This window comes from Lampris incognitus, chromosome 17 (assembly GCF_029633865.1).
Source record: "Lampris incognitus isolate fLamInc1 chromosome 17, fLamInc1.hap2, whole genome shotgun sequence".
NCBI lineage: Eukaryota > Metazoa > Chordata > Actinopteri > Lampriformes > Lampridae > Lampris > Lampris incognitus.
The window spans coordinates 37762618-37779481 of NC_079227.1; the positions used below are offsets into that span (position 1 = coordinate 37762618).

At 41.7% G+C, this 16864-nt stretch overlaps 1 protein-coding gene and 1 non-coding gene across 2 annotated transcripts in view; both read left to right on the plus strand.

Moving 5' to 3' along the window:
• ccdc186 (coiled-coil domain-containing protein 186) overlaps positions 1 to 16864 on the plus strand; it is a 70749-nt gene that overhangs the window by 48239 nt on the left and 5646 nt on the right. The window contains exon 15 of the mRNA XM_056297306.1: positions 9500 to 9719. Within this exon, the coding sequence (XP_056153281.1) occupies positions 9500 to 9719 (220 nt within the window). The remainder of the gene's footprint in view (positions 1 to 9499; positions 9720 to 16864) is intronic.
• LOC130128100 (U1 spliceosomal RNA) lies at positions 3804 to 3967 on the plus strand. The gene has a single exon (XR_008811873.1). It is a non-coding gene; the product is annotated as a U1 spliceosomal RNA (small nuclear RNA).

The following is a 16864-nucleotide window of genomic DNA, read 5'->3' on the forward strand; positions in this document are numbered from 1 at the left end:
AATGTATAAATTGTTGATTTCTTGAATTTTCCATTTAATATTTTCAAACTGATCGCGGGTAACTGAAACTGCGGAGCACTGGTATAATCTTAGCCAGGACAACGTTGCTGCATGTTGCGCAATGGTCAAGTTACGTTTGTGTACACTCTTGAGTGTTGTAGCTACCAACGCAGCATAGTTGCCGCTTTCTTTCATAGAATTCGAAGCTACTGCCAAAGTCAGAGAACAGTTACACAATAAGGAGAAAAAGAGTTGCTTTACCTGGCCATGCTTGTAAAACATCCATGTCTGCCTCTTGTAACGACATAATACCAGAGAACGTCTCTCTCTGTTTCTCTGCAGAGTGTGAGCGATTGTCAGTAGACCCTTCTCGCGATAGTAGAACGAACAGATATGGGTGGGAGGGGTAGAGTGAGGGGAGATTATTCACTAGTTAGGCGATTGAGGATGGTGTCGAATAAAAAGAAATAAATAACAAATGCTAAAGTGGGTCGCCAAATATACTTTGGCAGCCGTTAATATACCTGGATGGCCCGCCCAAGTAAAGTCTATGTGTGGGAAACACTGCACCTTCCCAGCAGCCTTTGGCCTCATCTACTATTACTACTGCTTTCGGGAATATTTTCCACTGAAATTCAAAATGAATAATGATTTTACTCTATTCTCAGTCGATGGGTCTTTGATTATAGCTTAAGCTATGTGGCTACTGTTGGTGAAACGAAATCATCGGAGAAACCATGACGAATAAATGCTGTCTGCAATATATCCGTTCCTCTGAGCCAGTTGTCATACTTCATGTTTGAGGCCTGGACAGGATTGAAAACTTAAAGATGCGTCAGACTTTACTTAAGCTCCTCACCAGTTTTTCAGAGACAGTTGGGATCAGTTCATTACCCACCTTATAGCACAACTTGTACATAACCCTCCCCATCAACTTGTATTTGGCTGGTTTGACGCTCATGTGTGCACATGATGTGAATCTCTCCAACTCTCATGTCTCCACCTTTGTTAAGGGCATCTTGAGGTTTTCTATTTAAGCTTTGGTAGGTTGTTGCCTCTAACCTGCTGAGGGGTCTGTGATATTCCATCTCTGCTGATCTCATCAGTATGTCCATAGTCAAAGAGAAGAGAATCACTTATCATGCAGATAGTTATCATCCCCAATTCAAGCTGATGCCATTCTGATTTCATCAACTCGGTAGACGCTCTCATCCATAAATTAGAGTCATTTTACAAGATGAGATTTTATTTTGAAATGGACATTATATTTCTCCAGTGCAGCTCCAACCAACACGAGGCAGTCATAAGCATTAGCTAGATCCAGCCACAAACTTTAAAGTCACCTCTGCACTTCTCTGATGAGTTGCATCACCACTCACTCCCATGTGTTCTAAGCATTCATGTACATTGGAGAGGCCCCCTTTCTGCTCTGCTGTGTCTATGTAGTTGTTATGCAAGGGATACTTGTATAGAAAGTATTATAAATGTAACGGTTTCAAACAGGTCTCAGCACCAGTGTAGTGCATGTGGATAGGGCATAGTAGGAGGCAACTCTCAAAGACTGTTTTTTTTTTTTTTTTTGCATTTATTGGCTCTGCAGAAGATAATGATAACACATTTTTGGTCTCTCTTCTGCACCTCTGCTCCTCATCAATGCAATACGGCACTGTGAGAGGAAGGTGGAAGCTATGGAGGCATAGGAGGTACAGAAAGAGTGACGTGAAGCAACGTAATTTCCGCCGGGAATATTAATAACCGTAAATTAAAATAATAATAAGATAAAATTTACAAATATTTAACAGAGTTATTAAATGATAAATAAATTCAAAAATACTAATTGCAAATAAAGAAATTAATTAAGTGCATTTTTTAACTCCATTACAGATTTTACAATTGTTATACAGCCACTGCACTAAAATGCCGAAGATCTTTTTTATGCTTATGAGGGAGGTATGCCAAATTGCTCAGTTTCCTCCTCCTTAGAATTCCAAACTGCTTTCTTTCTCACTGTTCAGCTATCCTGGCTCTCCTCCAAATGACATTCGGCTGTCTCCACAGCTGGTGATGCAGCTTGGGGCAGCTTTAGTGGACTATAGCCATGTTTCCATCAAAGTATTGCTATGCACATTATGAAGTATCACAGTAGAGAAACTGGATGGAAATGGTAAAATGCAATAAAACCTCAATATTGCACACACAAAAAACAAAATGATGCTTGCTAGAGGTGATTTTTCCTTTGTCGATGGAGAGTTAAATGGGCATTGGAAATGCATTTAATTTTTTCCCCCCCAAAAAAATAAAATTAAATGTGAATAGAATTTAATCATATAATCAACTGTTTCTTCATCTTAACTGGTCCATCTTTCTGCCGGGTGTTGATGTACAGACTTTTGATGTAGGACATGTAAATGTATATTCAGGTTTTTATTTGCTTAAAAAGATCTGATGGAAATTGACGTTTTTTTTTTAATTTTTTTTTTTTTACAGCTTCGAAAATTTCGTTTAGAATTTGCTTGACAATTAAATGGAAAAATAGCTTATGTAAGGGACCTTAAATTTACACGTTCAAATTAATGTGCTTTGAGTTGTTATAAAGAAAATACATTTTTTAATTTGTTTTGATTCTCAGCAACCCTACCCGGGTTGATACACACTCAGTCTAACAGGTTGACAGAATTTTCATCAGTGTTTGCTAAAGGGACCGTCTTTAACCCATGCTAGCGCAAATGCACACTTCTACCCTGAGGACAAAACAAGAGGTGCAGTAGAAGGTTGGAAGGTGTTTTATCTTAAAACCTCTCAGCCTTCTGCATTTGTGTGTGGTGGCCGTGTGCATCATAATTAGTCATTGCATGAATCTTAATCCTCCTCTTTCTATTTCAAATAGTACTTGGTGTATTTTTCTCAACTTTGTTCTGTTTTTTAAGAGGAAACCAACAATGAAAAAAGCGCGGCACTTTCCTCTGGAGAGCCACAATATCACTAGGGAAATTCTTTAAACAGTCTTACAGAGTACAGGGAAAAGTTTGTGTACTCAAGATGGCAAGTTGTGAACAAAGTGAGGGCAGAAAACTATCAAATGGTTCTCCCGGACCAAGATTTTTCTCTAGCGAGCTATAACGTGTGAACATGGGCAATGGTGTAAATACAGACAGTGCAAGCAGTGTGGTTGCACTGGGGGCCTGTGGGGTGAGGGGGCCTGTAGAGAGAGCGGGCCCTCTAACAATGTTCAATTCTAATCAATTTTATTTGTATAGCCCAATATCACAAATTACAAATTTGCCTCAGTGGGCTTAACAGCAACGCAACATCCTGTCCTTAGACCCTCTCATCGGATAAGGAAAAACTCCCTAAAAAACCCCATTAACAGGGAGAAAAAATAGGAAGAAACCTCAGGGAGAGCAACAGAGGAGGGATCTCTCTCCCAAGACGGACAGCGTGCAATGGATTTTGTGTTCACGCAATGTACTTAATACAACATTGAAAGAGGATAACAGAATTATAATGGACATAAAATGTTCTGGGCAGAGAACGGGCCACTGCGAGTGATTCACAATGCCGCCTAGGAAATACACCTATGTTCAAAGAAGTCGTGTCAAATTTAAATAAAAAAAAGGTACCATTTGCTACATATGTCCTTGAAAAGGCAAAACCCGCCTCCGTCATTGTTTTCTTTTATTTATTTATTTGTTTGTTTGTTGGGGTAAAATCGTTTGTCTGTAGCAATCTACAACAAAATCGTATGCTTATTCTACATAAAAACTATAAAAAAAATCAATAAAATTAATACTTTAATTAATGTAATACTTACCTGGCAGGGGAGATGCCACGATCAAGAAGGTGGTTCACCCAGGGTGAGTCTTGACCATTGCACTCCGGTTGTGCTGACCCCTGCGAATTCCCCAAATATGGGAATCTCGACTGCATAATTTCTGGTAGTCGGGGACTGCGTTCACGCTGTCCCCTTATATTTTTGTTGGGCGGCACAGTGGCGCAGTGGTTAGTGCTGTCGCTTCACAGCAAGAAGGTCCTTGGTTCAAACCCCAGGGTTGTCCAACCTTGGGGGTCGTCCCAGGTCGTCCTCTGTGTGGAGTTTGCATGTTCTCCCCGTGTCTCTCCGAGTGCTCCGGTTTCCTCCACCATCAAAAAGACATGCACGTTAGGGTTAATACTCCTGTCTGTGTCCCTGACTGAGGCATGGCAAGACCAACTGGAGTTGGTCCCCAGATGCTGCACGGTGGCTGCCCAGTGGGGTTAAACACAGAGCGTAATTTCTCTATGGGGATAAATAAAGTATCTCAAAATTTAAGTGAAATAAAAAGATATTGTTTGGTATTTTTGTCATTTACAGATATGCAATGATGATTGCTGGGTAATATGTATGTTCTCCAATGTCAAATCTCTATTTGATCATGTGAGGAGATGATACAATATAGTTAAATCAGTTTCATTTGTACACCCCATTATCACAGATTACACATTTGCCTCAGGGGGCTTTACAGCAACACGACATCCTGTCCTTAGACCCTCGCATTGGATAAGGAACAACTCCCTAAAAACCCCTTAACGAAGAAAAAATAGGGGGAAAAAAAACCCCAGGGACGAACAGAGGAGCGATCTCTCCCCCAAGACGGACAGATGTGCAATGGATGTTGTGTGTGTATATGGCTAGTTTAAATGCAAAATCTGAACGTCAAGACTGACAAACAGAACACATCTGCAAGCCAAGTGAGCAGGCATGCCTTTCAAACAGAAAAGCGGCAGTAAGAACCTTTGCACCCATTTTGATCTAAATAATAATAGTAATAAACTTTATTTGTATCGTACCTTTCGGAACAGCGTTACAAGGTGCCTCACAACTGGATAAAATAATGCACCTAGTCAAGGTAAAACGACAAAATACAATAAAAATATAGGACATAATGCCAGATCCGCTCCACAGAACAAGGTAAAACACGGTCAGGATAATAAAGTCACAAGAGCATAATTAAAACGAAGAGAATTAGAGCCGATAAAACAAGGCTTATGATAAAAAAACAATTAAAACAAGGTGGCGAAATAAAAATATGAAGAATTAAAATGTTTAAATTATAAAAGTATATGATATAAACAGTATAAAAATGAAAAATAAATAAAAATTGCGCAACAACGGATTTACTATAAAAAGCCTTCCTGGCAGGCAATTAACTCCATGCAGAGCGGCAAAGTGCCCGGTCCAGATGGGTTTCGTAGAATTTTGTAAGGTGTTTACCTCAAAATTGTCTCCTTTTTTGGCTTTACTATTTCAGGAAATTCTTTCCAAACAAAAGCTACCCCGATGATGACCCAGGCAACCACAACAGTTTTACTTAAAAAAAGACAGGGACCCTCTGGACTGCAGCGCCTATTGGCCTCTAAGCCTTTTGTGACTACAAAATCTTCACTAAAGTCCTCTCACATTGCCTTGACACAATGATCTACAATATAATTGATCCAGATCAAACAGGCTTCATACCAGGCAGGCAATCATTCTATAATATACGCCATCTACTTAATGTGCCTTATTCTTCTCACTCAACCCAACAGCCAGAGGTCATACTTCAGGTCGTACTTGATGCGGAAAAGGCTTTTGATCGGATTGAGTGGGAATACTTATTTACTGTTCTAAAGAAATTCGGATTTGGCCCATCATTCATGTCATGGATTAAGATATTATGTGCTTTACCTGTAGCCTCAGTACACACAAACGCTACCTTCTCAAGTTATTTCTCGCTACACAGGGGTACACGTCACTGCTGCTGCTTATCTCCATTCCCATTCAACGTTGCTATTGAGCCCTTGGCCATATCCCTTAGAGTGGAGGAAAGGATTATGGGAATCGTAAGAAATGACAACACTCACAAGCTGTTGTTATATGCAGATGATCTTTTACTGTACATATCCAATCCCGTAGAATCTTTACCAAAACTCATAGACACACTGCAACATTTTGGAAGACTATCGGGCTATAAACTGAATTTTTCAAAAAGTCTTCTTTTTCCCATAAACCAATTAGCAGCAAATATAGACTATAGTAAATTCCCTTTCAGATTGGAGCGCAAAGTATTTACCTATTTGGGTATTAAAGTTACCCATTCATTCAAAGAACTTTATAATCACAACTTTAAAATGCTGTTAGAGTGTACAGAACAAGATTTTACCAGATGGTCAGCGCTCCCTATCTCATTGATAGGTTGGGTCAGTATGGTCAAAATGACAGTATTGCCTCGATTCCTATACTTTTCCAAATTATTCCCACTATTTTTACCAAAGTCCATGTTTGCACAGTTGGACAGCCAAATTTCCACTTTCATCTGGAATAAGTCTAACCCACGGAAAAAGAGAATGTATTTGGAGATGCCCAGATCGGCTGGGGGCTTGGGCTTGCCTACTTTCACACACTACTACTGGGCAGGCCAACATCACCAAATTGATTTATTGGATCTCTACATTTGAGAATAAGCAGGGTACAACCTAGGCTAATATGGAACTGAGCTCCAGCCCCACAATATCCCCAATTTCCATGCTGAGCTCTCCCTTACCCCTGAGCCCAAACCCCCAGATTCTGAACCCTGTTGTAAAAAATTCCCTCAAAATCTGGTTTCAATTCAAGAGACACTTCCGTCCTTCCATTACTAAACAACCATCTCTTCCCCCCATCCCAAACGGACGCAGCATTTCAAGTGTGGCATGTGAATCGTCTGGTGTTCTTTAGTGATATTTTTGTCGATGGCACATTTGCCTCATTCAAAATACTGCAAAAAGACCATGATATCCCGAGAACTCGTTTTTTCAGATGTCCTCAGGCCCGTAGCTTTACCATGGAACGTTTCCCAGTTCCATCTCTCCCAGCTAGGAATTATTTTGGACAAAGTACTGGAGTTGTAACCCTATACAGGACAACAATCAACCCTCATGGGGCAACACAAAGTTAGCATGGGAATGGCACTTAGATGTTGAGCTCCCTGAGGAAATCTGGCAACTCAGCTTGGAACGCAGTCACATATCCTCCTTCTGTACAAGACATGGTCTCATCCAATTTAAAGTGTTACATCGTCTGCACTATTCGAATGGGAGACTTGCTAAAACATACCCTAATGTCAGTCCGGGGTACCTGAGATGCCAACAAAGTCCGGCTACTACAGGTCACATGTTCTGGGCATGCCAATCTCTGAACAGTTTCTGGGAGCAGATTTTTGAGGCATTTCTCATATATGCAGGCAGATAATAGCGCCGCCCAACCCCATTATTGCCATTTTTGGTGTGCCTCCCCTAGAGTACAGAGTTACTGTTCCTCAGATTTGCCTTGCTCTTGGCCCGGAGACGTATTCTTCTGCAGTGGAAGTCAAATAAACTCCCTTTGTTCGAACAGTGGGTTAAGGAAGTGCTTTCCATGCTACCATTGGAAAAACTCTGGTATAATCAAATTCGATCCTGGGAAAAATTTACCCGGGCTTGGCCCCCTTTTATAGAATTTGCTGAGAGCCTGTCTTTTGCTTAACAACAGTGGGTTTTTTTATCAATATCTCTATAAGGTTGGGAACTGGTCAGTTGGATCTGATGATGCACAAAATGTCCCTGTGTTTGTTTTATTGTGTACTGTCAAACGTGCTTTGTATGGGTGGGGATTGTGTATGTTTTATTGACTATAATTCAAAAACTATAAATAAAATTAAAAAAAAAACCTTCTTGTAAAGCTAAGTTTTAAGAAGTGATTTAAAAGAATGCAGTGAGGTTGCTAGCCTAATTTCCTCAGGTAGGGAGTTCCACGGCTGTGGCGCTCTTACAGGAAATGCCCGGTCGCCTTTAGTAATGAGGCTGGCTGAGGGAACAGTTAAAAAGGACATGCCTGAGGAGCGCAGGCATCGACCAGGCCCATGAGGTGTGAGTAAATTAGTGATATTCAAGTTTCAAGATTTAGTCTATTGTCATTTCATTATGTACCTGCATACATAAAAAAAAGAAATGCCGTTTCTCGCAGTCCACAGCAGTGCAACAGAAAAGATAAAATATATATCTATTTAATGTACAAATTGTAAGTAAATAAATATAGTTTTATCGATTGATTGGGAAAATGGCAGCGCGAACTCAAGTTTGCGGCGGCCTCCCCCAGTTCTGACTATTTGCTGTCTTTATCCATGTCTATGTCTGCATCTGAGTTTGTGTCATCATGTGAAGAATTATGTGTGTGATCGTCAATTTCATTTGATGGCTGGGAGATCTGGCACTGGATCGGCTGGGTGAGTTTGGTCTGCTGCTTCTTATGGTCCCAGGGACCACAGCCATGCCTGGAGCTGCGCCCAAAGAGGAAACACCGAGGGCAGTCTGACAGGACACAGATGCAGGGCAGGCTAAGCTAACTGCTAGCCCCTGCCTACCAGCAGTTCCGATAACACCAAGGGCAGTCTGGTGGCAGCTTCGCCTAGCGTCGACGGTGCAGTGCTTTTGTCTGCGTCTGCATTTGTGTCGTCCTGTGGAGTACGGGGGAGGTGTATCAAAGGTGTTTAGCTGGGAGAGCTAGCATTGGATTGGCTGAGGGAGCATGGTCTGGTGGGCCCAGGGAGCATGGCCCCCACCTTGAGCTGCGCCCGAAGAGGAAACACCAAGGGCAGTCTGACTGGATGTGGCAGTGGGGCAGGCTAAGCTGGCAGGCTAGGCTAAGTACTAGCCCATGCAGACCGGCAGTTCCGACAGTCATCCTGGCTGGTGTTCATTCTCTGGACAGTGACATTTTTGGACTGTGTTTTAAATTTACTGAATGGACTGTGTTGTTGACTGTTTTTGGCTTTTTTTTGCTCTCTCTGTTTTGTATGTTTTTGGTGGTGTCTTTCTTTTGGATATGTGTGTTTTGTCTTTTGTGTTGCACTGCTGTGGGCTGGAAGAAACGACATTTCTTCTCTTTTGTGTATGAAAGTACATGAATGAGATGACAATAAATTGTTTCTGATTCTGATTTCTGGTTGATTGATTCAGTGCAAAAAGGTAATAAATGCCACTATCCCGATTTTGTTGGCATTTCACCAGCTGCTATTCAGCTGTATTTCTGTAAAGGCCCTGACACATCAGGCCTACGATCGGCTGTTGGCCAATGTCGGGCCGTCGGTGAGTGTCTGTGATCCTAGTTCTTGCGGTATGTCGCGCACCATCGGCACTAGTCGGACCCCTGTCAACAGCTTTTCGGCCGATTCAGCATGTTGAATCGGTGGAGCCCGTCGATGAGAGAGATCACTCTGATTGGCTGTTTAGCTTAGCGAATCAGTGCTAAGTTAGCGAATTAGGGCCATTGGGTGTAGTCTTTGTGGTGTGTTCAAGTGCTACTTTTTGGCCCAGATGGCAGGCGGCGTGAGGTGACGCAACAGTCGGCCTTCGTTGCCACTAGTCGGTTTGGCATGTCTGGGCCCTAAAGCCCTTAAGGTTTTCATTCACTTGATTTCTACTCACAGAATTTATTTCCTTTATCTTTCTTTCTTTCTCCCTACAGGATTATCCAGAGTTATGTGCTAAGAGAAGAGTCAGGAGCTCTTTCATCCGAGGCCTCAGACTTAAACAAGGCTCACCTTAGCCGGCGGGGGGGCATCATGGCTTCGTTGTACACTTCCCATCCAGCTGACAGCGGGCTGACTCTCGACCTGTCTCTGGAGATCAACAGGAAGCTGCAGTCAGTGTTGGAGGACACACTGCTCAAGAACATCACCCTCAAAGTAAGTTTTCTCAGTACCATCTGAATAGCAGCCAACATAGTTTAGAGAAAATCATTCACCATTATTTGTGCTCTGATTATGATGCGCAATTTTAGAAGCTTTTTTTATTTGAAGTAAATTCTTCAATTTACTTTTTTTTTTCAATTTATGTTCAATTGGAAATTTGAATGACCCCAGTAAGAACCTGATTGTTGACTCCTATGTTGGCACCAGCCAAACCTACCAAACCACATGGTTAAATATGACTTGCTGTAAGAGTCAACAGGCACTGCCATGAGCTGCCAGGCATTCAGGGAATAATTTGATAACTGATCATAATCGGTCTGTATTTCATCTAACTAGCACAAAAATTTGAGAGGGTGAGTGCTTGGTTTCTGACACGTGGTTAAACTTTCTCTCTGACCAGTGACGTAACTCTGACACGCTGTATTCAACATCACTGCTATTTGTACCAGCAAAAGATGCACCAAAATAAATAATTAACCAATGCTGAAATAAAATGAAACATCTTGACCAATGCTGAAACCGATACCAAAATGTTGCTTTCAGTCGCAGAACAGAAAACCCTTTATTAGCACTACAAAATATTCAGTGCAAGAATTCACCTTCAATTTATTAAGACTGCAACAGAGTGGAGTTGAAACACTGGGCCATGAAAATGTTGTATTTTGTTATTGACATTTCTTTGTTGTACTTATGCTAATTAGCATGTTGTTTATTCAGGTGGTAATCAAATTAGTAGTCACGATCCCTTCTTGATATTTCAGCACAATTTTACAAATAGCTACTTTGTTGTTCTTGTAAGAAATCATGAAACAGCTCCACACTGCTGACATTTTTGCTGACATTTGCCCATCAGACTGTCTTTCATTCACAGAGCCAGAGAGGTACAAAGCACATTTTTATATTGTTTTTTTATACCCTTAATTTTTCTCAATTGTCGCAAGAACTGTGAGGAAGGGCTCTACTCCTAATTAATATTCATGAACTGACCGCAATTTTTTTTCCTCTTTAAGGACTAACTAATTGACCTTATCAGTCATTTATAGTCTAACTATGTGACCAAGGTTCAAACCCCTCCACTCTTAAGCATTCAATTCCTGAGACCCAGCAATTATTTTTTGTCCTCTGTTCAGGGTGTGTATTTTTGGGGTTGTATCTCTGAAGCCATACATGCCATTGTGTTAAATCCTATTTTTTTCTGACATTGGACATCCTGGGCTTTGCAATGATGTGATGTATGTGGCAATGTGACCCTGACAAAATGTTCTTCCTGTCTCTTCAAATCCATCCAACAAAACGAGCACATTTTATGGAAAGAAGAAATAAGTGTGTTATCGTGTAATTGTCACTTTTGTGAGTTTAACATGCTAATTGATCTTCTTTCACCTGAAAATTATGTTTATGTATGTCCTCTCTAGATGATCTTAGGGGGTGCCAACTAGTTTTTCTCCTTTTTTACGCTATAAAAAAATACACTCGGTGACCAATTTATTTGGTAAACCTGCTCAATAATACAAATAGTCAAAAAGTGAAGCATGTGGCTGCATGTAAAGCATGCAGACATGGTCAAGAGGTTTCAGCTGTTGTTTAAACAAATATTAGGCTGGGGAAGACATTTGATCTAAGGGACTTGGATTGTGAGATGCAGGGCTCAAGACTATCGGCTTCATGTTGTCCCGGGTAGAATAGAAAATGTGTTTGGGACAAACCAAGATCTTCTCTTCTTATTTTACTTATAAATATTTTATTTATTTATTTATCTTAACCTATTGCTTTGCAAATGATAATACCAACTTTATATATATATATATAGCACTTTTCTAAAACAATGTTACAAAGTGCTTTACAAAGAAGTAAAACCAGACAAGGCAAAAATAAGTCAGACCAAACAAGTAAGAGCAAAAATAAAAACAGTATAAATAAATAAAAACAAATAGCTAACATTTGTAAAAGCTTTCATAAAAAAAAGTTGTAAGACAAGATTTAAAATAAGCTAGAGCAGGGATGGCAAGCCATGTGCCATGGAGAGCCATGTGTATGCAGGTTTTCATTGCAGCTGGACTCCACATCAGGGGATTTCACTGATTAGCAACCCTTCAACCAAAGAGGAAGAATGTATCAGTAAAATCACCTGGTGTGGAGTCAGATTGGAATGAAAACCTGCATACACATGGCTCTCCATGGCACATGGTTAGCCACCGCTGAGCTAGAGACTTGGTTTATCTTAGTTCAACAGGAAGAGAGTTCCATTGTGTGGGGACTCTTAACAGCAAATGCCCGATCACCCTTTGTAACAAACAGAGACCTGGGAATAACCAATCGGGCTCCATCTGCAAATCTTAATGGTCGAGGGGGCATATACCAGGTCAATAAATCACAAATGTATGTAGGGGGGCACCCCGGTGGCTCACTTGGTAGAGCGCATACCACATAAGGCAGAGTCCTTACCGCAGCAGCCTGGGTTCGAATCCAACCCAGGCCCTTTGCTGCATGTCATCCCCTCTCTCCCCTGCCCTTCCTGTTTCTCTTGACTGTTGCTATAGGTAGAAAATGCCACAAAAAAGCAAGACCATTTAAAGCCTAAAAAGTAAACAATAAAATTTTAAAATCAATTTGAAACATAACAGGTAGCCATTGTCGGGAGGCAAGCACAGGAGTGATATGGTTGTGCCTCTTTGTACCCGTAATGAGCCAAGCAGCAGCATGTACAACTTTTTGCGCATTGGCAGTTGATAAAAAAAATGACCTAATTTTGGAGATTTGCTTGAGCTGGAGAAAGCATGACTGAACAACATGTTTGATTTGATTATCAAAACCGAGGTTAGCATCGAATATTACCTCAAGATTGCTAGCAGCCTGCTTAAAACTACCTGACAGACCACCAAGATTAGTAACTAAACGGCTGATCGAATTTTCAAGACCGAACAGAATGACCTAAGAAATCATCATTCAATTTGAGAAAATTTTTGGACATCCAATATTTAATGTCAGATTGGCAAGTTGTGAGATTTGCTAGGGTGCTAGGATCTGTGGGTTTTAGTGGGTTTTAGAGTATTGTCAGCATAAAAATGGTAGAGCACATTGTGATTTTGAATGACCTGGCCAAGGGGCAGCATATATATAGAAAAGAGACGGGGGCCAAGAACTGAGCTTTGAGGGACACCACAACTCAACTGAGCCATCGAGGAGGTACCCAGAACAACAAAAAAAGTTCTGTTGTTGAGGTAAAAGCATAATAAGCTAAGAGCTGAGCCCTTGATGCCAACCCAAGTCTCTAAGCGATGTAAGAGGATGTTGTGATCGACTGTGTCAAAGGCAGCACTTAAATCTAGAAGATCTGAAATTGAGCAATCACCTCTGTCTGCAGTCAGCAGTAGGTTGTTATTGACCTTAACTAGAGCTGTCTCAGTACTATGAAGTGCTCTAAAACCAGACTGGAAACTATTAAAAACACATTAGTGTTCATAAAAGAAATCAATTGAGAAGAAATTACTCTCTCCAGAACCTTAGATAGAAAAGACAATTTGGGGATTGGTCTGTAGTTACTTAGGGGCAGGGGATCTAAATTAGGTTTCTTCAGCAATGGGTGAACAATGTCATGCTTAAAACTGTCTGGAAAAGAACCAGAGGCCAGAGAATTATTAAGAATTTGCATAATAATGGGTCTAATAGTTGAAAATACCTCCTTGAGTGGGAATGATGTCTAAGAGACAGGAGGAGGAGTTTATATTGGAGACTGTACTCTCTAACACTGAAATTTTAATTGGTTGAAGCTGCATAGAAGAGGCAGAATTAACATGGACAATGGGATGAATGCAAGAGCCTGGCAGGATTTGGGACCTGATATTCCCCACTTTATTCACAAAATGAGTGAGAAATTTTTCGGACAACTCAGCTTCAGGTTCAAAGGGAGAAGTGGAGGGCCCATTAATCGGATTCATTCAGTCAGACATTATTTGTATAGCACTTTTCACACAACAAATGTAACACAAAGTGCTTCACACAACAAAACAATAAAATCCCCCCCCCCAAAAAAAACAAAAACAATGGTCAGGTCACAAAAAATACAAATTTTATAAAAGTACAGAAAAAGTTTAAAACTGAGTTAGTAAAATAAATAAAATTGCCATAAAAACTGATTAATTAAAAGTAACAACAATTGGAGCAGAATATATAAAAATAGCAAAACGGTTTGGAGACAAAGCAAGAGAGGCAAGATTGAGATGGTTTGGACATGTGTGGAGGAGAGATGCTGGGTATATTGGGAGAAGGATGCTGAATATGGAGCTGCCAGGGAAGAGGAGAAGAGGAAGGCCAAAGAGGAGGTTTATGGATGTGGTGAGGGAGGACATGCAGGTGGCTGGTGTTACAGAGGAAGATGCAGAGGACAGGAAGAAATGGAAACGGACGATCTGCTGTGGCGCCCCCTAACGGGGGCAGCCGAAAGTAGTAGTAGTAGCAAAATATACAAAACACTCTCTCTCTCTCTCTCTCTCTCTCTCTCTCTCTCTCTCTCTCTCTCTCTCTCTCTCTCTCTCTCTCTCTCTCTCTCTCTCTCTCTCTCTCTCTCTCTCTCTCTCTCTCTCTCACACACACACATCAAGAATCTAGCTGTAGACTATTTTAAAGAGTAAGGTTTTTAACCTGCTTTTAAATGTGTCGGCCTCTCTCGGAATCAATTACCCTAAAGAGAACTTTAGGATTGTGGTTATTTCTTGATATTAGTTCAGAGAAGTACACTGATCTCACATCCTTAACTGCCTTCTGGTACATTAACATTTGGTTTTTAACGGTGTCATGGGCTAATTCGGACTTGTTGACCTTCCATTGTCGTTCTGATGTTCTACTGAGTCTTCTAAGGGCATGAGTGTGATCATTCAGCCAGGGGAGGTTATTTGATTTTTGTTTCCTAGTTTTAAATGGTGCAATTTGGTCGAGGATGGATAGGCAATGATCACTGAATGAATTTAACAGTGCATCTGGATTGAGGGGGGATAAAGAGGGATTAAAGGATGATGAGTTAAAAGCGTCACAGACTTCAACTGCAGAGCCAGTGTTGGGAATGTGTGAGCGTGTTTTAGGATAGAGATTAGGAATAGAGAGCTGTAGTGGAACTTTGAAAACAACAGCTTTATGGTCAAATACAGGCATATCCACCAGATTAAGCCATTCATGAGAGAAACCAGATGAGGGTACAAGGTGTAAAATGTGGCCTTTGGAATGTGTGGCCCCTTCAACAGATTGAATGAGGTTAAACAGGCTGTAACATCCAAAAAATGGGAAGTCAAAGAATGGGGAGGACAACACACATGCATATTAAATCACCAAGAATAAGCACCCTTTCAGATTTTAGCATGACAACAGCTCGAAGGTCAGAAAACTCAGAGATAAAACTAACTGAATTAGGGGGCCTATAAAATTAAGATGCAGAGTTAAGGTGGAGGGCCACTGATTAAAAAACATAAAACCTGAAATGAGATAAAATTACCAAAAGTAACAGGGTGGCACTTAAGACCTAACTTATAAAAACATGCTTGACCACCCACCTCTACCAGAGGGCCTGGGAATATGAAAATATGGAAAATCGGAGGGGTGGGGGGGTGTCTAGCCTCAGTCAGGGGAACAGTGTCCCCTGGGGACAGCCATGTCTCGGCACTGACTACAGCGGAGTGCGTCTTCTCATGCTGTTACTATAGTTAGTATCACTGGCTGGCTACTCAGCATGAGACGTGAAATGCACCTGCATTACTAGACCATCTATCCCCTCAGTCTCAAGGGCTTGCTGGCAGGATCTTGAAAATATGCCGCGCTGGTTAAACAAAGCACAGATGGAGCACCAAGAGGGGACCGCATCGCCTTCATCGAACCTGAGTAGGCCTACGAACCCGGAGTCTAAGGCCAAATTTAAATGGATGTATTTTTTATTAGGTGTTGAATTGAAACTGTCCAGCCAGCTGCTTGCTACTAGCTAGCTAACTTTAGCCGGGCGCTCTGATTAATAGCAGATGGGTCGCGGGTGGTGAATTACGACATCATTATTGAGGAAAATATTAATTCACTTCTCTGAAATGTGAGCATAGCAGAGAGCAGAGCTTTGGTCCACTGATGCTCCGCAGCTGGTTGTCCCCACCCACCCACCTTCCCACACACACATGCAGAGTTAATTTTCCTCTCAGGTATTAAGAGAAACTCTGTGGTCTGTACCTTATCATGATGTGTTCAAATGTTATTGTTTTGTTTTGGTGAGAAACTTGAATAAACACAGCTGTTTGAAGGAGAAATCTGATGTTTCACAGCAATATAAAATATATATCAGAGAGGGAATTATAACCTGTTTAACTTCCTAACACTAATTCTAAGCAGCTGAATACATAATAAAAACTATTTACGTCGACTTCCAGTTATGGTGCGGTGCTAAGAGGGCACAGCTTTTCAGCTCTGCTGCTAGCATGTTAATAATCCTGCAATACTCACCAGAATTTTTTTCAAAGACAAGCAGTACGTATATATTTCAGAAGAGGGAAGACGGCAGCGTGGACTCGCGTTTGCAGCAGCCTCGCCCAGTACCGATTATGCAGTGTCTGTTCATGTCTGCATCTAAGTTTGTGTCATCGTGTGAAGTTCTTATTCTGATTGTCAATTTCGCTTGGCTGGGAGAGCTGGCGCTGGATTGGCTGAGAGAGCTTGGTCTGCTGCGTCCTGTGGGCCCGAAGAGGAAACACTGAGGGTAGGCTGACGGGGCACGGAAGCGGGGCAGGCTAAGCTAACTGCTAGCCCACGGCCCTGCCCGCGAGGAACACCAAGGGGGTCTGGCAGCAGCCTCTCCTAACAGCGAATGCGCAGTGTTTTTTTTCTGCATCTGTGTTTGTGTCGTCGCGTGGAGTGCGGGGGAGGTGTGTTGAGGGTGTCTGGCTGGAGTGCTGGCATTGGATCGGCTGGGGAGCCTGGTCTACTGCATCTGATAGGCCCAGGGACCACAGCCCTGCCTGAAGCTGCGTCTGACCGGGAAACACCGAGGGCAGTGTGACGGGACGCGGCAGGCTAGGCTAACTGCTAGCCCATGCATACCGGCAGTTCAGACAGTCATCCTGGCTGGTGTTCACTCTCTGAACGGTGGAGTTTTTGGACTGTGTTGCACTGGG